Source organism: Anopheles bellator, chromosome 2 (genome assembly GCF_943735745.2).
Source record: "Anopheles bellator chromosome 2, idAnoBellAS_SP24_06.2, whole genome shotgun sequence".
In the NCBI taxonomy this organism is placed as follows: domain Eukaryota; kingdom Metazoa; phylum Arthropoda; class Insecta; order Diptera; family Culicidae; genus Anopheles; species Anopheles bellator.
In genome coordinates, this window is record NC_071286.1 from 64,576,213 (window position 1) to 64,602,547 (window position 26,335).

At 49.6% G+C, this 26,335-nt stretch overlaps 5 protein-coding genes across 7 annotated transcripts; 3 read left to right on the forward strand and 2 right to left on the reverse strand.

Moving 5' to 3' along the window:
- The first annotated feature begins 10,182 nt into the window (after positions 1-10,182).
- LOC131212236 (cytochrome b-c1 complex subunit Rieske, mitochondrial) lies at positions 10,183-11,951 on the forward strand. Of its 2 annotated transcripts, none has more exons than XM_058206023.1 (4): positions 10,183-10,402; positions 10,896-11,036; positions 11,099-11,346; positions 11,414-11,951. In XM_058206023.1, the coding sequence occupies exons 1-4, from the start codon at positions 10,282-10,284 to the stop codon at positions 11,630-11,632; spliced, it is 729 nt and encodes a 242-aa protein (XP_058062006.1). In that variant the 5' UTR covers positions 10,183-10,281; the 3' UTR covers positions 11,633-11,951. The 2 variants fall into 2 exon arrangements, with proteins under 2 accessions (XP_058062006.1, XP_058062005.1); XM_058206022.1 differs by having other exon boundaries at positions 10,184-10,480.
- An 84-nt stretch (positions 11,952-12,035) lies between these two features.
- On the reverse strand, positions 12,036-14,617 carry LOC131210384 (histone-lysine N-methyltransferase SMYD3). Its single transcript, XM_058203626.1, has 6 exons — positions 14,596-14,617; positions 14,171-14,519; positions 13,864-14,108; positions 13,061-13,188; positions 12,519-12,999; positions 12,036-12,457 (listed from the first exon to the last, which is right to left on the reverse strand). Exons 2-6 carry the CDS (start codon positions 14,278-14,280, stop codon positions 12,054-12,056), a joined length of 1,368 nt encoding a protein of 455 aa, XP_058059609.1. The 5' UTR covers positions 14,281-14,519; positions 14,596-14,617; the 3' UTR covers positions 12,036-12,053.
- Positions 14,618-14,982: 365 nt separating this feature from the next.
- LOC131207868 (protein TIPIN homolog) lies at positions 14,983-15,869 on the forward strand. Its single transcript, XM_058200500.1, has one exon. The coding sequence runs from the start codon at positions 15,030-15,032 to the stop codon at positions 15,867-15,869; it is 840 nt and encodes a 279-aa protein (XP_058056483.1). The 5' UTR covers positions 14,983-15,029.
- An 86-nt stretch (positions 15,870-15,955) lies between these two features.
- On the reverse strand, positions 15,956-17,678 carry LOC131209347 (la protein homolog). Its single transcript, XM_058202398.1, has 3 exons — positions 17,592-17,678; positions 16,508-17,444; positions 15,956-16,424 (listed from the first exon to the last, which is right to left on the reverse strand). The coding sequence occupies exons 2-3, from the start codon at positions 17,435-17,437 to the stop codon at positions 16,134-16,136; spliced, it is 1,221 nt and encodes a 406-aa protein (XP_058058381.1). The 5' UTR covers positions 17,438-17,444; positions 17,592-17,678; the 3' UTR covers positions 15,956-16,133.
- Positions 17,679-17,968: 290 nt separating this feature from the next.
- LOC131209561 (PIN2/TERF1-interacting telomerase inhibitor 1) lies at positions 17,969-19,769 on the forward strand. 2 transcript variants are annotated; one of them, XM_058202655.1, is made up of 3 exons: positions 17,969-18,157; positions 18,232-19,413; positions 19,574-19,699. In XM_058202655.1, exons 1-3 carry the CDS (start codon positions 18,046-18,048, stop codon positions 19,576-19,578), a joined length of 1,299 nt encoding a protein of 432 aa, XP_058058638.1. In that variant the 5' UTR covers positions 17,969-18,045; the 3' UTR covers positions 19,579-19,699. The 2 variants fall into 2 exon arrangements, with proteins under 2 accessions (XP_058058638.1, XP_058058637.1); XM_058202654.1 differs by having other exon boundaries at positions 18,232-19,769.
- Positions 19,770-26,335: the final 6,566 nt, after the last annotated feature.

Here is a 26,335-nt window from a genome sequence, read left to right on the forward strand (position 1 = left end):
TCTTCCGTAGTCTTCAAGTCAAACCGCAGCCGGCGGCCCCGTGAGGGGTTGGGTGATTGTGGTGAGCCTTCGGAACCCCCCGGGCCCCCCCCGGGCCACTCGACACACTCTGGCCCTTTCGCCTCTCACGCGCTCACATGGCCACATGGCTCGCTGTGTGTGTGCTTGTGTGCGTGGAAGCAACCGGAAACCGCCGTCGCCGTCGTCAGCGTGCTCGTTTGTGGGTTCATAAAACACGAGCCCGCGCGCAACGCGCACAACAATGGCGAACGCAATAAAGATAAGCGCGAAACAGGATGAAAATGCAATAAATAACTTTAAAAGGCGGCCAGCGAGCGTTTCGACACACGGGCCGCCGGTCGGCCCTCTTACGGTCCTTGGTTTGGTTTGGTTTTATTCGCCTTTTTCCCGCCCATGTTTTCACCTCGGCCCCACACCAAACACCGGAGGGGTCTTTCGGTCCGGTATTATCATTAGTGTTATTATTGCACACGATGCCGGTGTTATTGCTGATGGTTTTATTCGCTTCATTTCGCGCGTGTGTGGCCCGCGCTTTCCGCGGGGTTGAAGGAGATTTATGGGGTCCACCCCCTTTGTTGTTCGGCCACCGGGTCGGCAGGCCACCGACGCCACCGGTTTTGTTTTTGCTTTATTTATTTGTTTTTATTTATTTTTATTAATATTCCTTCCGGTGCGGCGCATTTTATCTGGCACCGCTGCTCGGATCGCTTGCACGGGATCGGAAATGGGTCCGGAAACGGTGGATTTCCTTCTCGCATTTTCCATCCCTAACATGCACGCTGGCTCGGTGAGCTGTCACCGCGTAGTGCCATTTCAACACTAACCCATTTTCCCGGATTACACTTTTTACACATTAAGCTGTCAGCGTGGTCCGCCCGCCGAGCCCTAGACCTTCTCCGCCGCCCCGGTGGACCTTAGGATCTGTGGCCGAGGAACGAACGAAAACGGGGAGGCAAAACCGGCACACAGCACAAACGGAACGTAGTTTGCGTTAACTGATTTCCCTTTCAAATGTGTGCCGCCCAGTTTTTTGTCGTTCGCCACCGCTAGTGGAAAGCTTTTTCCAGTTCGTCTTCTTCTGTTCTGTTCCGCCCCGCCCCGCGACAGGCTACGGTGTGTTTTTCTTACGTCCCGGCGTGACGGTTCCTTTCACGCTGTTCGGCAGTTCGTGGGGTATACCACGCCGTTTCGTGTGACTCCAAAAAAGCAATACAAATCATTCCGAGCGAGTGGCACGGCGAAGGCGTTTGTCAGCGTAAATCTGATTGAATTAAATCCCATAAATTTTCCGTTCAATTTCAGCCACTGACTAAATCAGATTGATATATGCACGTGGCGTGGTGTGTTTTGGGGGGGTCGCTCTGTATGTTCATTCGGTGCCGGGAGCCACCAGCGAGACAGCTGCTGGTAATAAGCTGTGGGGGCCCCCCTGGGTGGAAAACACATGCTTCAAATCCCCACTCTCCTGATCGTATTTGGTCCGAACGGTCGATTAGTGACCCCGGCGTAAGTTGACGAACGATTGATCTCCGCCGCCCGGCCGAGAACCGAGAGAGTATCGTCAGCCACCAGGCGTCTCCATTCGGTCGGCCACGTGGTTCGGGTGGAATTTTTCGTTCACCACATTCTTTCGTTTGCAAATCCAACCGGGAACGAGATACGGTCACCTAGATTCGTGGTAAGTGCCTCGGCTGACACACCACACCGCAAACATCGGCGCCTGAGAACGTAGGTTAAATTAATTGAATCAAACGGGCCCGACGTCCGGTTTGTGGACTCACCGCGACCATCAAGATCCAGCCAACGACACTAAGCTGATGGCCAAACGGTTGCACGACCACGTAATGGTATGCCCATCGTCGGAATGGTCGGTGTCAGCCACTCAGCGTATCGAGCGTACTGTTTGTGTGCGAAACTATACAACAACAGGCACCCGCCCGTTGGCGTTCGGCCAGCACGAAGTAAGTACATTTACTTAGGAAAGCTCCGAGAATCTGGTATTAAACCGGGTGGCCGGGAAAGTGTAAACTAACTTACCTTAAGTCCGTCCAGCCATTCGCCGACGCTGACGGTGTGGACGTCATCGCCATTAACTTCCGGGCGATGGCGTAGCGCCAAAGTGGCTCGACCCCGGGTGGTCACCGATGGATTGTCGAGGAGGCTTACTACAAATGAGTGCTGATGCAAGTCCAATTATTTCGCCATTTGGCCGCAGCGGAAGTAGTGGCAGGGGCTTAATTTATTTATCCGACATGCGATGGTGAACCCGACGCCACCGCCGTCGCTATTTGTTCTTCGGAACCAACGGCCAAGGGTACGATGGAACGCTCAGGTGGGCACGCCACCCGCGGTGACGGCTTCACCGACAGAACCGAACCTGAAGAATCTCTGACGGGGACCACTTCGGTTGCAGCATTCCACCGGTCGAACGGCGGACGGGAGTTCCGTCGATGCAAATAGCTCGAAAGCCGAACGAAGAAACCGATGAATGGAAGATCGAAAGGCATTCGACCTCCGGATGTCGGATGCCGCAGCAGAACGGAAAGAATGATTTCCCAGGGGTCCGGTTCGATTGCTTCGCCCCCCCCGAGGCAGCCGGAACCGGGAACACTTAACCACCGGGAACGCTTCGGGATGCGAAGGGCGAAATGAAGATCTTAATATTGTGCCCAGCAACGGCAGCAGGGTGACGGGCAAAGAATGGGCGATGGGTTTGGCTAAGCCCTTGCCGGTGGAAAAGCTCATCGAACGAACTTGGTGCTATTGAACCATTGTCAATGCCATTTCTTGTGTTGTGACCCCCCGTCTGCGTAGCATATTATGAAGCTGAGGTTTATTGACTTCGAACCTTATTGAGCTAATACTTTGAATTACGCAACAGAAATATATAAGAGAAAAAGTAGGACTTTTTTTATCCGGGTAGTACACTTGTGGCCAGCACTGTACACAACACGGACATCGCTTAGAGTCTCGCAACATAACTCAATTAGTCAATCAGAATTGTGTTATCATCCATCTGTTGCGTGGGCTGTTTGAGCTCTTTCTTCGTCCTACTGCCACCAACTGGCCATTTTCTGGCTCGCCAAACCCCACGTCACATCTAAACGGTGGCGCTCGATACTGCAAAGCTGCAGGAAAAGCCATTACCGAAATCAAATGATAACAAAAACACATTGCAGGACACACACCATGTAAGGCCGCGATGGCAGAAAAAACTGTTACCACGATGAAAATAAACAAACAAATTCGCCCTTCTTTGCAATTCTATCGGGAACGACCGGCAGCTCACCAAACCCACAAGTAAACACAACTAAGGTGTACTTTGTGTCATCCCACTCGTACTGCCGACATCAACAAAATGAGCCCGGAACGTGAGAGGAAGGCAGATAGCTAAGCAATTCGATGGTGTTAGTGTGGCTGAAAGCAAAAACGGAGGACCCCGGAATCAGGTTCTATTTTTTGAATTTTGTTTTCATTCGGCCACGCGGTTTGCGAGTAAATTGTGTGATACAAAAATACGCACATAGAAAAGCGAAATTTCCCACATGGCCGCTCGGTCTCGGATGAAAGGCTAACTGCCGCCAGTGGGCCGCCCGATGCCGATTTCCATTTGGTCATCTCGCTGGCTTTCCTGCTACAAAAAAAAAATGGCCAGAAAATGTGTTTGGCCGAGGTTTTTCTTTTCGTTTTCTGTTATTATTTTCAACTCCTCGCGCCAATCTCGTGCGGCTCAGCTTATTTACCATTCAATTACCAAAACTCGGCCAATATTATTTTTTACTTTGGATTTCATCGACAGCGTTCTGTTTTCGTTTTTTTTTTTTGGTTCGACGAATTTTTTAAGCCGGCTTGTTCGTGTTTTCGTCCTCCGGTTTTTTGCCGCTGCCGCTCCGGACTACACGCACTTCAATCGCTTGTAATCTTCAGCTTCTAAGTCCGCACCGTCCGCGGACGAGCCTGACCGTGCTCGGAAATCGAATCCAATGGTACGGCAAATGAAACGGCAGGTTGGCAGGTTACCGAATCCGCAGAATAAAAACAGGACGAAAATCGTAGCGAAAACACTTTCACCCCGTGCTATTTCGCACCGGCCAACCTTTGGCACTCGGTACCATTGTTTAGCTAATAAACTAATACGAGGCTTTCCCTTTTTCCCTTTTGCTGGCCCCCTGTATGGTTTTGGCCGCCACGGTCCACGTTTTTGCTGGCAAAGATTTAACGATTTTCCCGCTGGCAACGGTTCAAACGACTCTCTCGCTCGCGGGCTGTCTTTTTTCCGTTTGTAGTTGATTGCTGTTCGATTGAAATGGGATTTTAAACTCCGGGAACGGGAAGCTTTATTTAATTGTCCTACTACTCACATGCTTTTGACGACGGAACACCACGCTGAACGTTTACACCGCGGGCACCACCAAATGACAAGAAAAAAATTTCAGGAGTTCCACCGTGAGTTTTCTACATCCGGAAGGGCCACCGACATTTTTCCACCAAAAGAAATCTAATTAACCGGTATAATGAAAATTATTTCCAACCATTTCAGTGCCGTTCGGTGTATTCGCCGGCAGCGGACGAATTTAATCAGTTTCGGCTCCCCGGGAACGGGAACTGGAACGGGGAATGGATTCCGCGTTCGGCTGTGACGAATCGCCGCAGGTGGCCAAAGCGCCCATTACTTTTGCTCCGAAACCGAAAGCTCAAAACCTCGTTACGGGCTCGTCGCGCACAGGAAGCGATGCGGTTTCGGTTTCTATTTGTTTTTGTTGTAAACGCTTCCCGAGTCCACGTCACGCTATGTTTCCGGCAAATTAATTTATATTAAAAATGTATTACGCATTACTTGGCGCGCTTCCGTCGTCATCGTCAACAAAAGGTGACATTTTTACTGATTTTCACATTTAAAAAAACTGTTTACATTGTTTTACGACAGTCAAGCGTAACAAAAACCAGCGTTCTGGCCTTTCATCGGCGAGATTGGCGAGCACCACCTAAGGACAGTAATCGGAAGAGAGGTAATTGTCGTATGAAGTTTTCGTTTGATAACAGTCTCAGCCATATCTTCTGTTTCCAAACATTTATTAACCAGTTTTCTAGCTAATTCTTCCATGTCATCATCATCTGTGTCTGAGGAATCACTTTGGACAAAAATAGCATCATCCTCAGAGCCATCTAATGCATTAATAATATCTGCTTTTTTAAATGATTCGATGATAACATCTTTCTTGATGGCATCCCATGAAGTTTTCACCCACTGGCAGACTTGTGAGATTGTTGGCAGGCCTGACGGAGTTAAGTTTGTATCAGATTCACTCATTCATTTGGTTCACTCCTCCTTCATATTTGCCTTAAAAGGTTTATTGATACTGATATCAAGAGGTTGCAATTGACTTGTGAGACCACCTGGAATGACTGCTAACTGGGTGCTCAGTACTTTAGCCTTTAGCCGTCAAGTCGCCTAGATCATACCTTATCAAACCACAAGTCCATGCCTTGCTGGTCCATCCATCCTTTTGAATGAAAATGAATCAATACTCCTGTGGAGATTTTGTCCTTAGGCAGGGTTTTACGTTTGAAGATTAAAAGTGGAGCCATCAGCCATGCATTAACCGGTTAATCCCGCAAGCCGAGTCGCTGACTACACCTATTAAGACCACCCTGGTCCACCCTTAGACTGATTTACTTTCGCAAAAAAAGTGGGTCTTAATACCCGTAATCTACGGTATATCTTGTTCCCCTCTGAAGGCTAATGGATTTCGAGCATTATTGTCGCTTCTGGCAAACAAGCTGAATGGTAAACCGAATAAGTTTGCGGCTTTTTAATTCTCTTCAATTACTTTTCCTCATTTGATCATCATCACTTTATCCTAATCAAAACTACAGAAAGCAAACCTCATGATGAAAAAACTTGCTCGATTCCAGCTTTAAAACCTTCGATGTATTAATTTGTTTTGTAAAATATTTTCAAGTCCCAACGCTAGTTAAACGAAAAAAGGCACCCCTCAAGTTGGGTAAAAATTAACTCCCAAACGATGGTCTGCTTGGGGGCCCTTTTTCAGCGCACTACCGTCGCTGCCTGCATTTCCGACCGCAACAGGTACAAGGACCAAGCAGCGGCCATTCGGAGGACTCCGGTGTCGTCGAGGCAGTGGTTTTTGTGGTCGGAGCAGCCGCCACCCTGTTTGTTTTATATGTTCGTTGTTGTTTGCTCGGTGTTGTTTTCGGACAAACGAAATCCCTGCGAGGAAACCGGGTCCCCATTCGCACGCGGCAGCAGCAGCGGAATGTTGCCATCTATTAGTGCACCTTAAAGGGTTTCCACTTTAACTTTCATAAACTCACCAAACAGCCGATCAACTTTTGGACGACGTTTAACAGTGGCGTAGCGAGCAGAGTTCTGCTCTTCCTCTTTCTGCGACAAATCTAGCAAAAACGGAACATGTCCGGGCGGCATTTTTGCAGTGAAAATATTCTCCGGACCAAATAAATCTTTTCTATGTGCTAAATCTCTAGCCACAATGCACTCGTGTAGTGCATTTTTTGTCTTCTGCACTTCCTTCCCGGAGTCGGTTCCGGTGGCCCTCGAAACGCCAGCCCCTTCCATTGCGGCGGCGGTGCCCCCGCGTACCTTCCCAAATTCATACACTTCTTCACTGCGCATCCATATCTGTCTCCGTTTTTCATACGGTGCAACGGAAAGTTAGTTTTTCTCCGTTCTCCGCAGCGAACGAAATGCATCTGCTGCCGTTGCTGCTGCTGGCGTGTTATGCAGAATTCATGTTATTTCCCCCATGTTATTGTCACTTTTTTTGCTTTGTTTTTTTGTGGGGTTTGTGCCACACCGAACCCTACGGAATAGATAAACTGCACAAAATCTGCACAAATACACGTTAACTAAGTGCACCGAGGCCCGCGCTGCGTATATGCTCGGGACCACCGGGCACATTGTATCGCATCGCATTTTTTTCCTTCCTCCCGCCGGGCGTGGGGCCGCATGTTTTCATTTGTTTTATGCACCGGACGCAACTTTGCGCTTATGACACTTTCGGAGGGCCTCCGCAGGACCCTAAAACAGTTTTATGCACTTACTGGCGCCGTGGGCTGCCGCCGCCACGCACATTGACTCCCCTGTTTTTCCACCAATTACCTAATGGCCCCGGCCGATTTTGCGCGAACGCTCCTCGTACGGCACCGCCAGCCAGGCCAGGAACATGGCGGAGTAAAAATATGAATCAAATTGACGTGCACTAAATATTGGAAAGGCTTTTTTTTTTTTGGCGGCGGGCGCCCGGATCGCACTTGAAAGCCGTGCCGAGCTATTAAATGCGCGTGTAGAGCGACATTTTCATTGAAATAACAAACCAATAAATTGTTTTCCTCTGCGGACGGAGCTGGGGATCCAGAAATAAAGAGTGGCGCGCGAAAAAAGCCGACAACATTTGTGCAATTCGGTGCAGTCCGCGTGGCCCGATGGGAATAAAAGTTAAATCGTAGATTTGATTAATATAAATTGCTTTCAGTAGATTGATTGCACTGCAGAGAGAGAGTGAGCCACGCGAGAGCAAGTGTCGGTCGGCGTTGGGCAGTTCATCAACGCGAATGGCTTTTGCAAACAGTTGAGCGCAAATAAAATCATAAAATCTGTCGCTGCCTTCAGGTGCCACGGTGCCCAGGTTGACGAATGGACGGCGGAAGGCCACAAAAAATGGCGGAAAATGCCAGTTCGAAACGAAAAAGAACCGTTGAAGGAACCGCACAAATATGCTGTTTGTGTCATGTCCCAATAATTTATGCGCCCGATGAAGTTGTTCGCGCAAACGACTAGCGGTGGAGATGACTGCAATTCGGTGGAAAAATTCGCCCGAGCAATGATTCCCGAAAATGCCGAACCACTGAAAGTGGAATTGCAGCTAATTTAAATACAACGCAATCCAGCTTGGAGTGAAATTAAACATAATATTAGCGTGGTGTGCCGCTTACCGATGTTTGATTGGAAAGAATGAATAAAATGGTGGTGGTGGGTAGATCAACAGTTCTCCCCAAAGGCGCCACATAAAACATATACCTATTTGGTTAGCAGCGCTAGCTGGCGCATTTTAATCTCTCTAAGAGCCCTGGCCAAATGGAACAACTTTTCGCACAAACAGTGTTGATTTTCTCCATTCGCCTGCAATATTCAAATCCACGAAATGGCAGGCAAAAGGTCAATAAAACTGGGTAAGGGTTACGTCGTAATAAACCACTCAATCTGCCGTGAATTGAGCATTCTTTGAATATATTATATCCCAACTAAGCCAACCCGCCCGAGGTGCGTTATGCAGCGTTCGGTTTTAGATTCTGCTCGATCTGCAAGGAACCTAGGAACTAGGAGATGGAAAACGGATGCAACCCACTGAACCAACATAGGGAACATCTAACATCATCTCCTGACCATGGTGGCTCGCCGGGGACTCGGGTCGCGTATCTCGATGATTCATCGCAGCGCCCGACCCAAAGGTTTATCGCCCCAAATCATCGCAAATGGAATCTGCGAATTAATTACAATAATTTGAATCTCGCGCCAATTTCTTGTTTGAGCTTTCCTTGTTTGACCTTTGGTTCGATGCGCAAGAAATGCCGTAGATTCCGCGAATGGTTCATCCCTTCCGAAATTTCATTAACCAGGTTGAATTAACAGTTATGAAAGAGCGCAGTAAATTGTCCTGTCTGCTAATGACGCTTCGAAGCGCAGCATTAGCGGATTGCAATTAGAAGCTCCTAAAACAGGGGGTATTTTTCCCAAAAAATTGTGTACTAAACCGTTTTAATTATGGACTTTCGGGTGAAGTACATCGGGTTGGATGAAATCGTCCACCATTGAGACGGCAGACATGTTTGCATCTCGATACGCAAGACAATAATGGGCATGAAGGACAGAAAACAAAAAGATCAAACCGAAAATCACATGCAACCAACAAAACAGCCACCCGAAACTTTCTCCTGATCCTGTAGATTTTCCTTATCCTCCAGTCGGCGCCCATCCATTTCCGGCCCTTCATGTTATCTTTTAAGTACGCCAACGAAAGCTCCCTGGCTCCATTTCGCACCGGCGCCTCCGCCCCATGCTTACGCGGTGATGATTTAATTTCATGATAATTTTATGGTAATGATAACAGAATAAATTGTTGTACTTTATGACACTGGGCCACCACCGATATCTGGGTGGCCGGTACCTGGGCGTACCGTTAGCCCACTCGCCCACCAAGTCCACCGGGCAGCGGGGGAAATCGTCGTTTTTCCGTGTTTGGCACGGCAGTTACCGCCATTGTGATGCTGGTGCTCGGAGTATCCGTTGCAGGAGAGAGTGGTAAGAACGTGGAAAACTTTCAGCCCACCGAAGAACCAACGGTGTAGCTTTCGCAGCCCCTCGCCCCTCGCAGCCTAAGCGGGCAGGGAAACGGACAACGTAGAGAATTGCCTTCGAAGAAGAAAAAAGATCGCAAAATCGCTTCGAGTGGCCCCGCGAGATGGGGGAACGCGGGCAAAGAACTATCACATTTCCCACTAGGGAAACTTCACCTCCTGCGGAAGATTGAGTGAAACGGTGCTGGTAATAGGCTGACAAACAAATTGTTTTTTGATTATTTTTCACTCTTCAAAGCCACGGCTTTTATTCAGCAGTGATAGTGTTATTGTGTATTCTGCAGTGATAGTGTTGTTGTGCTAATTAGAGGCCCGAAATGATCGTCAATTGGACCCATAAGTTTGCCGCTGAGCTTCAGCTCAATATCATTTTAAACTAACTAAATTTTCCAAACGCTAAAATAAATTGTTTTCGAAATCGTGAAGCCTTTGTACTCTCACACTTAGAGGGCGCAGCTTGTTACGAGAATCGTTCATCCTGCCGCAGCCCTATTGGGCTGCGGCCGATGGTTGTCTGCTGTCAAACGATCGAGTTTTCTCTTCGCAAGCAATTAAAAAATCAAATTTATAAACAGGAAAATAAGTTTCTCGATTATTATTACTATTATTATGCGTTTTCTTCCGTTTTCGCAAACGGAAATTGCAACTTTTTGAAGTTTGTTTTTGCTAATGCTGTCAGTGGACTGACAGCACGATGCTGTCTTTTTGTCACAGTGACTTGACAGTGACAGCACGATGCTGTCTTTTTGTCATAGTGTCAAAAAGTTACTTCGACCCAAAGTTACGAGTTACGACCCAAAGTGCCCGTGAGAGACCACCGCTAGAATCCGTAGCCCTTCGCGAGTCGAAAAACCGAAAAACGCGATGTTGACCAACCTGGCCAAGCTGTCCGTCGTGCGCGGCGTCTCGCAGACCGTGACCAACGGCCTGAAGCCAGCGGCGGTCGGTGCGGCAAAGGCCGAAAAGAAGTCCGCGAGCGCTGCAGGTCAGATTCCCGTCGTGACCGTCGCTTCTGGCAGTAACCTGCCGCGGAACAATATTCGCGTGGTTTCGGGCGTAACAGGTTAATACCTCACCTACGTATGAATTTAAGAAAAATCAGATTCATTGCGACTCCGGGGTTGCATAAGGTTTGCGCCGCAAAAGACAACGTCGCAGCAATTTGACAGTTCCCGTAGCGAAGGACTGTTCGACGATTCTCGGTGCAAAGCGTTTGTTATGTAATGCATCTCCGTTTCGGCAATTGCAGTCGAAACGGTTCGAAAATCGTTGACCGAAAGCGGAAAAGAGGCCAGTTTTAGTGCCCCAAATCTAGTTTCATCGAGCAGTGCTGGCCCGAAAGTGAACAATTGGCCCCAGAGACCGCTAGATCAAAACAAACTGTAGCTGCTGTCAGACCGACTATCGAAGAACCTGTTTGTCCGTCCGAAAATTTCTTGACCTTCACTAACGTTTCTCAATTCTCGGATTGTCCGCAGGTGCCACACAGATCCGGTTCGCCCATACCGACATTCGGGTGCCAGATTTCTCCGAGTACCGCCGGGAGCAGGTGAAGCGCCCGAACGCCAAGAACGACAGTGCAGATGACCGGGCCGCATTCACGTACCTCCTCGTCGGAGGTAAGCCATTGGCAAGGGTTGAAAGAATCACTGCGAACATCTCCTAATACATCCAATCGTAGGTGCGGCTGTGTCGACCGCGTACGTCGCCAAATCGCTCGTGTCTACGTTCATCAGCTCTATGAGTGCCTCGGCCGACGTTTTGGCCATGTCGAAGATTGAAATCAAGCTCGGCGACATCCCGGAGGGCAAATCGGTGACGTTCAAGTGGCGCGGCAAGCCACTGTTCATCCGCCACCGTACCGCACATGAAATCGAGGCAGAACAGTCTGTTGCCGTCGCTACGCTGCGTGATCCCCAGAATGATGCCGTAGGTGTTGCAACGTGAAAAAGATTTCACTCCGTTGCTGAGTCTTCACCTCTTGGTCTCTTGGCAGGAACGAGTCCAGAAGCCGGAGTGGCTGATTGTGATCGGTGTCTGCACGCATCTGGGTTGCGTACCGATTGCGAACGCCGGTGACTTCGGCGGTTACTACTGTCCGTGCCACGGTTCCCATTACGACGCTTCGGGCCGCATCCGGAAGGGCCCGGCTCCGCTCAATCTGGAGGTACCGTACTACGAGTTCCCGCAGGAAGGTCTGCTAATTGTCGGTTAAGGGACCTTCTCTGGACGAACCCTCTCACCCGTCAGCTAAGTAGTAAATCTATCGATCCACAATCGTTTTTCCCGTGCCCTCGACATATAAACACCTAACTCTTGCTGCGGTATGGCCCTGCGAGGCACATGAAATGGAGCAAACTTGCTGAAAGGCTGATGGACCCGCGTCCAATTGTTGTAAGTATTTGACGGATCCATCGCTAAAAGCTACCGACGATTACCAAACCAAAAACCCGTTTCTCTCGTCTTTCCTCGGGAGCGAATAGTAGAAAGAAGCACAGCAAAGCAGCAGTTAATAAATTGATTGGTAACGTTTAAGAAAAGCGACGTGCTCTACATTAACAAGCCGAACATCCGAACAGAGAGAGCATCCACACGACAAACGCTGTCTATGTAAAAAGTATTCTCCAATCTCGTCTTTATTCGCGCCTCACCATAACGTTGGTTTGTTGGGACATTTCGTACGCCTGCGCCGCCTCGCACAGCAGTGGCACTAAGCTTCGCTTGTAGAGATCGTGCTGCTCACCGTGCGTCACGCGCAGTATCTTTTCCGCCTCGTGCAAACTCTTCAGTGCGGCCTGCACCGTGCCAAAGTTTAGTTCGATCTTGCCCACGCTTAGCAGCAACAGTCCGAACAGTGGGTTGTACGGGCAATAGCGACGGTAACCGCGGGCAGCTCGCGCACCATAATCAAGGGCTGCGTCCCACTTTTGTAACTTGATCGCGCTATCGAAGCCATTTTCCAGGGTTTTAAGGTAGTGGGCATTTAGCGGATGTAGCACACCTTCCTGCTTGTCGATACACAATCGACATACGTCGAAATCTGAAAAAACCAACAAGCTTTACGTATGCCTTTTTGCCAACAATGAACCAACAGAACTCACAGGTTACATCCTTCATTTCGGCCAGACGATCCCGCGTAAAACTGGTAACTTCGTGGAATCGTTCGCGAGTCGACTGTTTGATGGGCGTATCGCATGCCGGACACTTGTCCTCGTCCGCCAAACTTTCAATACAAATAGGCTCCTTGCAGTCAGTGTTCGGGCAGGAAGCCGCTCCCATTAGCTTTCGGTCCTGTTCATCCTCGCAGCGATCACAGTCGCAGTGGAAGTAGTACCGTTCGGCCAGCTGCTCCCTTCTAGTATCGGGCGGTTCTAACAGATCGATGTAACTGATAAATATACGGCCAAAGTCTAGTTCCGAACCCACAAAATCCTCCAACAAACGGATCTGCAACCGCGCACCAATAAACGATGCCGCGGCATTCGGGCGGCAACTGTGATCCAGAATCGACGCTCCCAGGTACATCGCGGTGCCGATACTGTTCATGTCATCGTCCATAATGTTGAAGCTATTGATGCACATCTGCCGATTCGAAACAAATTGGTAGCGGAGGGCAAATAATAGGGTCACTCGACAAAAATACCTTGCCATAAATCCTGAACAGCTCAGCAGTTTCCGGGATGGCCGATTCGTCAAGCAACCGGCGCAATACGACGCTGACGGCTTGGAAGTGCTCTACCCTCTTAGTATCCTTTCGAATGTCTTCCTCATCTGTGCAGAAATCGAAAATCTGGGATCGTTAGAGTGCCGTGCTTCTAAACTGAACGGCAGTGTTATGTGCATGCAATGGTGCGCGAAGAAGCATCGAATCGATTCAGCTGTGGGTAAGACGTTTCCGGAAAACGTTGCCAAACGAACGGGTTTTAAAACGAAAACAACACCACCGTTTACTACCTACCGTACCGTACAAATACGGTGGGGTCAATTGATTAAATTTTGTAACCATCCTCGGGGCAGGTGTGAATTGTTTAGATTCAATTCAATTTGACGATCAAATAGAAAAAAGAACGTAACATAACAAAATACAAGCAAAAACAAAAATCCAGTTCTCACATTTCGGTGATACAGATGGTCCTGAAGTGCATCACCGGCAAAGGGCAGTTCGAGCTGGATGATGTATGAACGATGAGTTTTTGCGTTCGATACGATAAGGTGTGGAAATAGAAACCTGATAGAATGCCAATTGCAGCGAAATTTCCATAATTTCGAATGAAAAACCACAAAACCAACCGATCGACCGAAAGACTTGAAACATTGCCAACGAGATTGTAAAGGGACTACAGAGCTACTACTGAAAATAATGATAGAAATGTTTAAGCGAAACAAGAAAATGATCAATGATATCGCTCGTAAGAATGTTGCTCCCTTTCTCATATTCGAACTTACGAGGCATCAGATCATGGAACCGACGGTAGAGTTTGGCGGTGTAGTAACCCTTCTGGAAGTCGCCGCCTTTTTGCAGACGCCGAATGATCCGCGCCACCATGAGGGCAGCCGACGGTACGACGAGCCCGGCCGGAAGAGTCTTAAGTTTGGCACATTCAGCCTGATGATCAGGCCACGCTTCCTGCTGACAGACTCGATCACAGTATCGCACGTACAGACAGCCGGAACACTTTAACACTTTCCCACTGTCGATTGAGCGTATTAAATTAAGTTAAGTGAAACATGTGGAATAGGAATGGAAACTTACAGTTTGTAGCAACGATCGCACCGTTCATGGCGGAACTGCGGCAGCAGTACGCAAGCAAAAGGCTGCTCTTCCAGTATCAAATCACCGCGTTTGTGGAACAGTTTTTTCATTGTTCGCCGACTACAATCACCAATCGATTAACCAATCGCCAGAACAGCCGAAATCCCAATGAACCGCGTTTGCGATCGTGTACGAGAAAAACGTCCACCGGTCGACGACGGTCTTGGTTGTGGCACAAAGTGCTAGTGTTTAAAAATAACAGAGCGCTCCTAATTCTACCGCGCCGGCAAAGTGGTTGCACTGTCTTGCGCGGGAACTGGAGCAAAAACAAGCCGATGACCAAAAATATCTGCAAGCATAAATAAAACAGAGAAAAGTAAAACCTGAAGTATATTTTTAGACAAATGTTTTGTGGCTAATCTTACTTTCCTTCCTCCTTCACGTTTTGCGTTAGAATGTTTTGTTATTTTGTTTCTCTGTGTGTGATGTAAACAAAATGTAGCGGCCTACCTTCTAATGTGCACACCGTGGTCTTGTTCAGAAATACAAATTCTAGAATCCAATGCTTAAGATGAAACAAAACTCGAATACTACTAATGCAAATAAAAAGACATTGTACATATTGTTTAACTTTTGTAGGTAAACGTTTTGAATTAATGGATGCGTTTCAACCAAAAAATTGAAACCAGTGACAACTGTGTCATACAGTCTACCAACCTTGGTTACCGAATGGCGCGCTTTTTTGAGAGGATTGTTTTGATCCTCAGAATCCTTCCCTGCAAAATCTCCGTTTTTGTGTGATCGTGCTCCTTTCGGTGTTTAATTGTTTCTGCCACTCTGCGAATCTTGTAGAGACACGATGGACGACGACGCGGACCTTTTCGAAGCGAACGAAAATGAAGGTGAGATTTTCTCCGACAACGACGCACCTGATTACGACGACGACGCGGGTGATGACGAAGCCAATGGAGCTGCTCTATCGAAAGTTCCGGCCAAGGTGAAGCACCAGAAGAAAAAGGTTACCAACCCACGGCACTCACTGAACGCGGCGAGGCTGTGCGGTCCGCGAGGTATTATCGCCATACGAGATCACTTCAAGGGTTTCAAGTTCCATGGAAAGGGACACGAAGCGGCTGATCTGAATGAAATCATGCGCCGTTACGAGCACTGGGCGCATCGGATGTTCCCAAAGTACCACTTCGATGACGTGATTAATACGGCCGAGCGTTTGGGCACCAAGAAAGAAGTGCAGGGTTACATGAACCGCTACCGGTGTGGATTGCTGGATCAGGAGCTTGCCGAAGCTAGGGATCGCGCGGACACCAGCGGTGAAGATGCGGCCGATCGTGGAGATGAGGGAAATCGCCTCAATCAACCCCTCGATCCACTGGACAGTATGCTCGACGAACAGATTGCCCTTTCTCGGGGCCGCACTGCGTTTGGCAACACATCCGGCGTGGGAAACCTTTCCCTGGACAATACATTCGATGCAGTTAGAAAGGATAGCACCGGTGAAACCGCTACCACACCACCAAAATCGCCCGCATTGAGTGAAGAACTGAGAGCGAAAATCGACGCCAACCGATTGAAAGCCCTGGAACTAAGGAAGGCACGTTTGCAGGCTCTGAAGGGACAAACTGAAGGTAGACCCACAGAGCCGGGTATTGAAGCTCCTTCCGCGGACAGTGAAGCGCGTTAAATGTGTATCACGTGTTCTAACTATAAGTTTTTAAAAGAGATTCATCATCGAAATAAGCAACGAAATCATCATTTCATCGTTTTGTTAGTTCATACGGTTTCATATATTTCACATCGTTCTATGTAAATGATACATACTGCATTTCTCTGACATCCAGAAACGGTAGATTGAATCGGAGAAAATCACTTAAAGGTACAGTTGCAAAAGTATTAACTTACGGTACGTACAGGTATAAAATAACGTCCCAAACCATCTTCAGCCCTTCTACTCGGCCTTAGAGTCACTGTTGGCGGTCTGTTCCTTGCTTTCTGTCGGAGTTTCCACTTTTTTAACGGGCGGTTCGTTCCCCGTTTTGTCTTCTTCACCGTCCTCCCGTTTTCGCTTTTGGCCACCAAAGTTTTTGTGATTGTTACCCCGATGTCCTCGGCCACCTTTACCCTTCGCGTTACCACCTTTGCGTCTGGCCTGCTGGTCCTGTACTACCTTCTTCAGGTACTCGGCTTCTTTCTCATCGACCAGCAGTTCGACCGTTACATCCGCATCGTCGATCTTGATCTAAAATAGAGAAACGAGTGTATTAATTACACAAACGAAAATCTTTTCGAGCAACATTTCTTAAACGCCCATGCCTCACTTACCTTCTTATCGGTCAGCTTCTCGACGAATCGCTTTCCGGCGCCCTCCTGATTGAAGCGCACGTATCCACTCTTGTCGCCGATCTTGAAATCAACAAAGGCAAACTCCAGCGTATCGTCCACCTTTTTGATCGCCTCCTTGATCGTCTCTCGTGATGTCTCACGCGACGTCTCCGATCCGAGACCCTCAAGGAAGACGCTCGCACCTGTCGGAAGATGGGCCGTGGCGAGAGTTTGCGCTTCCTCCTTCTTCCGTTTACGTTGCTCGATCTTCTCAGCGCGCTCCTTATTTTCGGCCTGTTTTGCCACGAAATAGTCGTTCTGCATTTTGCGAATCAGCTCCTTGCCTTTGTACGTGAGCTTGTCGATCGCAAGAAACTTTTCGCACTGCTCCGTGCTGACGAACGTCACGAATACGCTGCCTTTGAAGAGATACTTTTTGGTCGGCTTATCGTGGTACTTGCGCATCACGATGTTGGTCACCTTTTCATAGGGCTGGAAGAACTCCACCAACTCGTTCATGTTCGTGCCATCCTGTGGCGCGAAACCCTTCACGTACACCGTGCGCGTGTAAAGTTCCTTGCGTGTTTCCTCGTCCAGCTCCGGAATGGGGCGTTCTGGATGGCGGCGCAGCTTTTCCCGATCCTCGCTCACCTCGACCAACCCTTCGGTGGACTTTTCGATCGCGTCGGCTATCACCTTCTTATCCTCGCTCAGCGCCTTCAGCCGCTTGAAGGTCAGCAGCACATCGAGCGGAACCCAGCCGTCGTCCAGTTTGATCTGCTCCTTCAGGAACTTATCCTTCAGCAAATTGGCATCACCGAAGTAGTACTCCAGCTGACGGATGATGGCCGCCTCGTTCGGCGAGAACTCAACTGGGTCCGACTTTGCCGGTACTTCTTCGCCGGTAGTCTTCGTCTCCGATTCGGTCATTGCGCGGCTGACAGAGGAAAATGTAAGGTTAGAATCAAGCAGTGGCACAGTGACAGCGCGATGGATATTGGTATCGAAGAAATCCTCGTTTTAAACCCCTCCGATTGCTTTGGCCAAACAATAAAGTGGTTACACTGGATTTAATTTAACTTACCTGCGTGCTCGAAGTAAAATACAGCGAAATGGTTCAATCCACGTGCGTCCGAGAGAAGGGAAAGGCGGAGAATGTTTCGAAGACGAACCTTGGTGTGACCGGCAAGCGGAAAAAATGACAGCTTGCGACCAAGATTACTACACAACCGAATGGCGCTCGTTTCTACGCCGTACTCTTCTATACGCTGATAATTAACGAAGTTCTAAACAAATATTTAAAGAATCAATAACTCATTGTACAGAATGCAAAACCTTATTGAAAATAAGTTTGTCGTTTTTGAACGATTTATTTTACATTTGATAAGATATTTTACCATCATGTTTTCACATGTAAGCACCTGGAAGTATCAACTGTCATCGCGCGCCGAAAGCATGCGGTTCTGTTTACGGTTTCGGTCAGGTTGGCGAAGTGAATTTTTATAAAAGTTTTGTAAAGTGGACGATTGTTGGATCACATGGACACCATGGACGATTGTTTGGGATCGGTTCTGCTTCCGAGCATGAAAGTTCGTCAGAAAAGGATGTGTAGGGCTCTGCAGAAACCAAAAGTAGAACCAATCTTCAAGGGTACGTACCGATTCAATGCTGCGGAACCGTATTGTAAATGGCATAGTCGTGGTGTTCTTACTTTTTTTTATCAGATACGAGCAACGTTGGAGCACGAATGTTGTCCAAGTTGGGCTGGTCGGAGGGCAAGGGTCTTGGAAGGAAGGAGGACGGAATGCTTAATCCGATTCTACCACGGCAGAAGCGGGACAACGAAGGTGTAGGATATGCGGGTGAAGACGACAATGGCTGGACGCAGCACGATGCCGGATTTAACGAGCTACTCAAACGTTTGAACGGCGGCGATGAGGAAACCACAGCCGAGGCCGAAACGGAAACTATGTTAGATACGGCTACGCAACTGCAGGCACTCGAGGAGCGATCGAAAACATCAAGGGCACGGGTGCACTACCGAAAGTTTACACGAGGCAAGGATCTGAGCCAGGTGAACGAGAAAGATCTTGCCAACATTTTCGGCAAACGATCGATGGCGGAAATGAATAAGCCCGCCAATGAAGCCAAAAGCAATGATGCGTCTGCCGATGGAAGTGAGCACGAATCCGAAACGGAGACAAACATCTTAGGCCTAACGACCATCAAGTCCAGCCTGTCGATGCAGGAATATTTTCAGCAGAAAATGAAAATGAAGCAGGCGGTTGTGGACAGCGAAACGATTGCCAAGGGCGAAAATTGTCCGGATGTACACGGTGCTGAACCAGAAATAGTTAAAACTAAAAAGAAAAAGAGTAAGAAGAGTATGAAGGTGATAAGCGGAACGGAGCTAGAATCATTAGTCATGAATGAAGAGGCATCAGAAGAGTCCACCGAAATCACTGATTTGCCGAAAAAGACCAAGAGGAAACACCAATCGAAAGAAGTACACGATCATGAAGAACCAGAAGAACCGGTTAAGAAGAAGAAAAAATCGAAAAAGGGCAAAACTGAGGCGATTGATACGGAATCGACCGTAAAGCTCGATGAAGATATTGATGACGAATGTTCTAATGATTCTAAAACAAAGAACAAAAAGAAAACGGCTAGAAAAAGTAAGCATAATTCCGATGAAACGGATAACTCTTCGGAACCTAAAACTGCCGAGGAGGATTCCAGTGAAACCACGAATCCCATTATGGATAATTCTGCCATACCGGAAGTGCCGGAACCCACTAAAAAGCAGAAAAAGTCCAAAAAGATGAAGAAGAAGGAAGCGACTTCCGAAGAGGGACCTCAAGATCCCCTCGATGAGGACGAACTTCGCGAGCTTGCAGATCACGATGGTAAGGATAACGGCGAAGTATCGTCACGGGATCAACATGAAAGCTACGACGCTGATGCGATCGAGGAAGCTCTAGCCTGCCCGGTGAAGGTGGCGGTGCTGAAGCACTTGGACGAAACGGCCTTTATCGGCTCTAACTTTGCCAATATTATCGGTTACAGATTGACCGAGGATGTGAAACTTGTTCAACGTGACGATACCATGCGCCGAAAGCTCGAAAAACATCGTTTCGCGACGCAGAAGAACGTTTCCCAACACCGGAAGTGGCAAAAGTTGAAAAAAGTGTCCGCTTTTGAAGCTATCTAGGTGCGCTGGTAGTGTACCGCATGTTGCTTTGAATAAAACATTGAAGATTTCGCCCACAGCCCATATCATCAGATTTCACATCTTCGTTCGATGTTTCCGGACCGATTTTGTTACTAATCAAGCTGATGTGATGACATGGTTTGGCTTTATACCATTGTGCGCACAAACACCACAAACCAACGGTTGATCGTTTTAGTGATCAACAAACAACAAATGGAAACAATGGTAACAAATCCAACACAAGCGAGTATCTGATCCGTGTCGATCTGTTTTGCTAACCACTGTAACATACAAAAAACGGGAGCCATTCATCTGAGAAAAATAGGAAGCCTCTGACATCGTTGGCTATCGCCAGACTCATAAAAGGACTCGTATAAAGAAGCCGTGTTTTAACACAAACGATTGGCCAACTCTTCTATGCTCTAGCTGATTTCAATGAATTTATTTCGAACATCATTGATTGAGTACCGATTTGGCCGGGTGCGGGTTTTGCTCCGCTCAGCAGCTTTCTGGCGGTTTTGCAACAGTGCTTTTCTTGTTTCCTCCTTTAACCTGCGCTGTGCTTTTAAGTGTTACTGTTAGTGTTTATCGCCAAGTTCGTGGGATGCCGACTCGAAAAGGGGTGAAGAAAAAAACCGTTGTTTATGCAACAAATATCGTTCGGGCCAGCCGATCGGTCCGAATGATAAAAAAGGGCTTCGTAATTGAAAAGACACGCCGTTTGTTGTTTTTTTTTGTTTCACTTTCCGCTTTGGAAGTGCAATGATAGCTCGGAGCGTGTGTTGCGGGCATCGCGCCGTAAAAATGCTGCGCCGAACCTTTAACATCTCCCCCACCGCGAAACGGCACCAACACCACCTGGTTCGACTCGTTTTACCCAGCTCCGGCGCGGCCGCGCGTCGGTGTGTTTATCTTTTTATCAGCCCCTCGCGCACCGATTTCCAATATAGTGGCGCGTCGAAGCCGCGAGTCCGGCACCTACGCCTTTTCATGCGGTTCCATTTTGCTCCAAGCCCAGCCTCAGCCGAATGGAGCGCTCCGGTCGTTGAATCACACTCCAGTGAAGGGGTTGAGCAAAGGGCGAGGCAAAGCTGAACAGATTGTAGGTGGGAATTGGATTTCTACCGAAACGACGCACGACGCCGTCCGTTGTAAACAAAGGCTCGCGCGATCGCAGCGATCGCACACACCGCCGCACCGCCGCACCGCCGCACCGCCGCGGTGTGCGACGGTGTGTGGACACGTAAAAAAATGTTATCACTTCCTTTTTATCTGTACGCCCGTCGTCGTTTGTTGGGCCCGTTTCGCCTTCTTCAGCGGGTTTTGTTTCTTGCCGGACAGGCTCTCGTGGTTTCTTTCCTTGGCCGGTCTCGGGGTCTCTCCCGTTCCAGCTCGGGAACCTTTCGGTTCTTATTTGGTAAGCGGTGCGCGGTTGATTGCGGTGGGTCTGCTGCGGGCAATTCCCCATCCGCACACAATGTTGTAACCCGCTGGCCGCCCGCGTCCGTCGGTTGTGGTCCGCTGTTGGGCAACCGAGTTGCTGATCTCAGAATCTTCACTTTTCGGTTTGTGAAATGTGGTCCAACACGACGTTGGTCGGGTTCCTATTCCTCGTCGTCCCTGAATGGAAAGGTGCTTTGATAGCTGACGAGCTAATTATGATCCTAAAATACACTGTTTCATAAAATGAACCACAAAAATAGATTCAGTCAATGGTGTTCCAACACCTTTTCTTTTGAACGGGGGTTTTTCACAAGAGTTAGCATAAACTACTTACCGGAACCAACGTTGCAGTTGTTTTCAAATGAAGCAATAAAAACAATAAACCGCGGAGCGTGCCATTTAAAATTTCCAATCGTTTGGCAACCGGGCCACGCGGAATCAGTTCGTTTATCCGTCTATCTATTTATCAACCCGCTCAACCCGCTCCACACCATCATCGCAGTCGCCATCGGGATTCGTTCTCTCACTCTCGGGGGCTCTCTTTCTCGTCAACGATCCGTCTTCGCCGCCATTCTCACGCTGTTATCTCGCATCGAGCGCTTAGGTGTGTGCGTGTTTGTATGGATACTACTAAACAAAATCACCTTCTCCTCCTACACCCCTCCGGGCGTGCTATACACGCATACCTGCACTCACACGCGCGCACACTTCGTGACTTTTCAGCCGAACAGCCGCCGAGAGAGAGCGCGCTCTCACTCACCTTTCTCACGCTCTGGGAAAGAAAAAGAAACGCATCGCAGCCGGGCGAGAGTGAGTGAGAACGAGCGAGTGAACGGCGGTATCATGTGCTCGCCGGATAAGATTGCCATTTGGGCTCACCAGTTCACTTCAAACGCCCGATTCGTCAGCACGCGCGCCGTTTGCGTCCGTTTGTTCGTTCGCCGTGCGTCTCGTAAATACCCATCTCATCGCTCGCCAGCCAGCCGTTCCGTGTTCGCGTTCGTCCCTTCTGTTGTTTGTGCGTCCACGCCGGCCACCCGTCTCACCACTCACCTGCTTGCTGCCCTGCTGTCCCCTCCGACCGCGTGTGTCTCGCTCGCACGCACGCACGCTGCTTGGTGTGAGCCGGCGGCCGGTCCTGGTCCTGGCCTCACACACACGGTGCGTATCGGCTGTCTCCCTTCCGCGCACTAATCCTTACAGCGTAACCCGAAAGCTTACCGGCGCCTCTCGCTCGCGTCTCGCGTTTGTTTGTGTTTTTCATGCGGTGTGCCGTTCACCGGTGAGATTTGCCGGTTCAGAATTTGCGGAATTTGGCCCTGCACCGTTCAATAGGATATTTCGCCGCACTAATCACATCGCAATCACACGGCGGGGCAGCGAAAGGATTATCCTGGCAAAGCGGGCTGCCTGTATTTAATGTCATTGCAAAACAAAATGTCATTTCTGGCCCCCACCACGGATTAATGTTCTGGCTGAGTGCACGTCCCGGCTGCTGCTGAGACGTTCGGGCTGTCGTTCGCAGCAGGATCTGCGCGCCTGCTGTGTGTGGCTGTGTGCATGCGAGCGTTTGTAATTGTTCTCCCCCTTCAGCAAATCGAGTGATATCGAGTTTGGCGAATCTCAACCGGAACCGCCGTGCATCGCAGCAAGCTGTGTCTCTGTGCGGTGTGGTGTGCAGTTGTGCGAAGATTTCGCCGTGTCTACGCCGGGTTTGTCGAAAAGTTCCGCTTCTGGCACGGAACGGAAACGAGTGTTTCTTCTGTGAGTGTGCGTCGGCATCGGTGGTTGGTGGTTTACGGTATGATTCACCACCACCACACAGGAAAAGAAAGGAACAACATTCCTCTCGGCGAAGTCCATATTCGTGCGTTAAATCCGTGCCCAGGTGACGAACCGGCACCGGCAACCTTGAATAATGCGTGCCTGTTTGTATGTGTATGTGTGGATAGCGGATTCGCCGATTCGCGATGATTGCACACCGATCGATTAAGAAAGGAAACGAACTCGGTAAGTATCGGTGGCCGTTCACTTCTTATCATTTCTATTTTCGGCACGGGGCGCCTTCTTTTTTAGCGGTATCCTTGGCGACGACTCTGCTCATTCAGCTGATTGGTTTTCCTTATTGTTGTGCAAACGGCTCATTCAATGTCCCGATAAAGGCTGGCGGCGTTCTGCAAAACAAAGGCAAACCGGGAATGGCCGGTTTGCAAACAATGGGTATTCCCCGCCGGGAGAGGAGCCGAATCATGCCAACCGTGAAACTATCGCGCCGGGCAACCGACCACACACACCATTGCACACAAATGCATGTCCCCTCCTCTCTCGCCGTGAATTGTGCGTAAAACGAAGCGAGAGGGCGGCTTGTAAGAGCGAGAGCGAGCAATCGATGTGCGTGCAGTGGTCGTCGATCAAAACAAGAGCACTCGACTCGGCGACCTGAGAAGGTTAGATAGAGAGGGGGAGAGAGAGCGAGAGAGAAGCGACCATTGTCGGCCGTTCGTTCGGCTAGAACGGATTAAAATTTTAGCTCACCTCACCTCACCTTATGCTGCTGGCGTCCTTCGCCCCGCTGCGTTGTAATGCTGTCTCTCTCCCCGCTCGTGCGGACTTCTCGCTTTTCTCCCTTCGCTCTCTCTCTCTCTCTCTTTCTCGCTCCTCTTCCACGTGCACCCTTTTTCATGGTCTTCATGCTCTGCGGTAGGCGTTCGAGAGACGAGACGATCGCGTCCAAAAATAGCACTACGAAAGGGAACAATAAAAGAACCAACCCGCACCAACACATACACAGTAGGCCCCCCCGCGTCTGAATACCGCACAGAGGCGCGTCGAGGGGTCGTTGTGTTGTGCAGACGGTTTTTCGGTGGGGTCGCCACCGTCGAGGACTGCTATCCCCGTCGACGGCGCCGCGACCTACGATAGGAGTTCATCCTAGACATACGGAGGCCGGTGGTCCCGACGCACCACCGCTCCCAGTGTTCCGCGGTATTTGGGTGTGTTTGTGTGCTGTACGTAGCCACGCACACATACTCGCGAACGGCGCGTCTGGAACGCCAGGCGCGGTGGGCAGGTTATTTACTATTGCACTCCGCACGTTTGGCAAGTTGCCGAACGCAAAAAAGGGGGGAGTCAGAGTCCCTGGTTGGTTGAGCTCTTCAATTCGCAATTCGCCAGGGATATTCCGGCGGGATCCACTAATGGTATGCAGTGCGCGTGGTGTGTGTGCGTGTTGACCTGAGTTCCGGGAAACGCACCGGAAATATTTGGCGGTGCGATTAGAAGCGGGCAGCAGCGCCAGTCAATGCGAATCGTTCATAGGAACGAAGGGATAGTAATGCGCCATTTTGCAGAAAGTATTGCGCCGGATTTGGGGAGAACTCTTTCTGCCGGTCGGTCCCTGGAACATGTTCGATTGCGAATGTTGGGACATATTCGCTCCCCAGCTTAGATTCCCCAGAATGACTAACCGAGCACATGGACATGAAGTTGAAGTTCCCAATCACGGGGCAGACAGATCCTGCGCTATTCATTACATCTACATTGCCGCTGCCGCTGTAATCGATTCCAGGCCACCAATTCTACGTCGGAGTCGGAATGCTAACTCCACAGCCCATTGGCTGCCAGCTTATCGCCTTTTTCTTCCAGCTCCAAAGGCACATGGCATTGGCTGACGTTCTTTACACGTTCCATCACCTCCCGGACCAATAGTGTGTGGCCATCCTCTGAGGGATATGTGGAGCTTTTAGACCGCACACCGATAAGATAACCGAGACCGCGACTCTCCATTGGTCACGACGGCGTACGGGGATAGGCGCACCACACTGCGCCGAGTCGGTTATATGGAAACCCAGAGCCCCGTATCCATCGGAATGTGTATCTTATCTAATCTGCTGGCTTCATTTTGCCGTCAGTGTCTGTAAATAGTTTCAAACTGCCCGCCATTTTGTGCTCGCGCTCTCGAGAGCCTAGTGTTTGTTGTTTTAATGAAGTGTTGCCGCGCCACAGTCAGTCCCCCCCCCCCCCCCCCCGGGCGTCTCCTCTCAACGGCTGGGGGCCCTTGGACACAGAAGTTTTGAGCCGATCCAATCCTCTCACGTCAGTGCGCGGTGGCCCCAGACTGCGGATAGCGTCATCGAATCCATCTATCCCTAAACCCGAACCGAACGGGGGGGCTCTGTCCACATGACCCTCCGGAGCCCGGCCGGCGGGGGGACCCCCACATTGCGCCACCGTGCGCCATATGGTGGCGTTTCTTCGTTTGACGTAAGTGCGGAAAATCACAGGAGACCAGATAGATCATCGTGCGTTCGTCGCGGCACTATCGACGGTATCGAATGGGCCAACTATCGACAAACACCACCACCCCTTCCGTACACCGGGTGGCCAACCTCTCCGGTGTGTTTGTGTTCGTTCACTGCCTTGCCTGCGGAATCGTTAATGACTTCACCTTCCTCCAGGTGAGATTAGCCGATAAAATGCGGATTTTTGTTTTCGTGTGAGGGGCCCGTTCTTGGGCGGCCGGTGAGAGAGTCCTCCACGCCTGGACTCTGAAACACAAACACACGCCCAGGTTGGTGCGCTGTGTGCGTGTCCGGGAACAGGATGGTGGGTTCCCTTCCCGGGGCACCACGTTTCGATCGTTTTTCCTCGCGTCAATCGCGTCGGCGCTTCGCGTACGGCAATCGCGTGCTAATTGGTATTCGACGAGCCCGGCCTGGGCACTAGGAAAAAAAATGGTACGAAAATAACAACTAACATTGTTAGAACGCCACACCACACCAGATGGTGGTTCATGGTTTCGTGTCGAAACACCGCGCCGACCACGACGACGTCGATATTCGCATGAATCACCAACCTCTAATCATCGTATCCGCACCGAAAGGGTCAGCGGCAGCAGCAGCGAAGGATTGGTTACTGACGATGGGCGGCGAGCACGGGTGGGAATGTGGGAAAAGTTTTTCATTGCCACGACCACCACCAGCAGCCCCACCGTGTCCGTGGAAAACCCGTGGAAGAAAGTTTGGCGAACGATTGTTATCGTCGGTCGGGTCGCTCCGAGACACAGTTTGGCCGACTTATGGTGGTGCCCCTCCGGGCGGTCCGGTGTTCGTGTTGGACGTTAAGCGACCGACCGGAGTGTAGTGTCGAACAAGGAATTAAAACAAATTATTCAA

What these genes read in the sequence shown, in the direction of transcription:
- LOC131209347 (XM_058202398.1), bottom strand. Translation starts at nt 17,437, where the DNA reads ATGACCGAATCGGAGACGAAGACTACCGGCGAAGAAGTACCGGCAAAG. An exon ending in AGAAGCTGACCGATAAGAAG is followed by an intron (nt 16,425 to 16,507) that starts GTAAGTGAGGCA and finishes TCTCTATTTTAG; the next exon opens with ATCAAGATCGACGATGCGGA.
- LOC131212236 (XM_058206022.1), top strand. Translation starts at nt 10,282, where the DNA reads ATGTTGACCAACCTGGCCAAGCTGTCCGTCGTGCGCGGCGTCTCGCAG. An exon ending in CACGTACCTCCTCGTCGGAG is followed by an intron (nt 11,037 to 11,098) that starts GTAAGCCATTGG and finishes ATCCAATCGTAG; the next exon opens with GTGCGGCTGTGTCGACCGCG. An exon ending in GTGATCCCCAGAATGATGCC is followed by an intron (nt 11,347 to 11,413) that starts GTAGGTGTTGCA and finishes GTCTCTTGGCAG; the next exon opens with GAACGAGTCCAGAAGCCGGA.
- LOC131209561 (XM_058202654.1), top strand. Translation starts at nt 18,046, where the DNA reads ATGGACACCATGGACGATTGTTTGGGATCGGTTCTGCTTCCGAGCATG. An exon ending in AGTAGAACCAATCTTCAAGG is followed by an intron (nt 18,158 to 18,231) that starts GTACGTACCGAT and finishes TTTTTTTATCAG; the next exon opens with ATACGAGCAACGTTGGAGCA.
- LOC131210384 (XM_058203626.1), bottom strand. Translation starts at nt 14,280, where the DNA reads ATGAAAAAACTGTTCCACAAACGCGGTGATTTGATACTGGAAGAGCAG. An exon ending in TGTTCAGGATTTATGGCAAG is followed by an intron (nt 13,000 to 13,060) that starts GTATTTTTGTCG and finishes TCGAATCGGCAG; the next exon opens with ATGTGCATCAATAGCTTCAA. An exon ending in CGAAATGAAGGATGTAACCT is followed by an intron (nt 12,458 to 12,518) that starts GTGAGTTCTGTT and finishes TGGTTTTTTCAG; the next exon opens with ATTTCGACGTATGTCGATTG.
- LOC131207868 (XM_058200500.1), top strand. Translation starts at nt 15,030, where the DNA reads ATGGACGACGACGCGGACCTTTTCGAAGCGAACGAAAATGAAGGTGAG.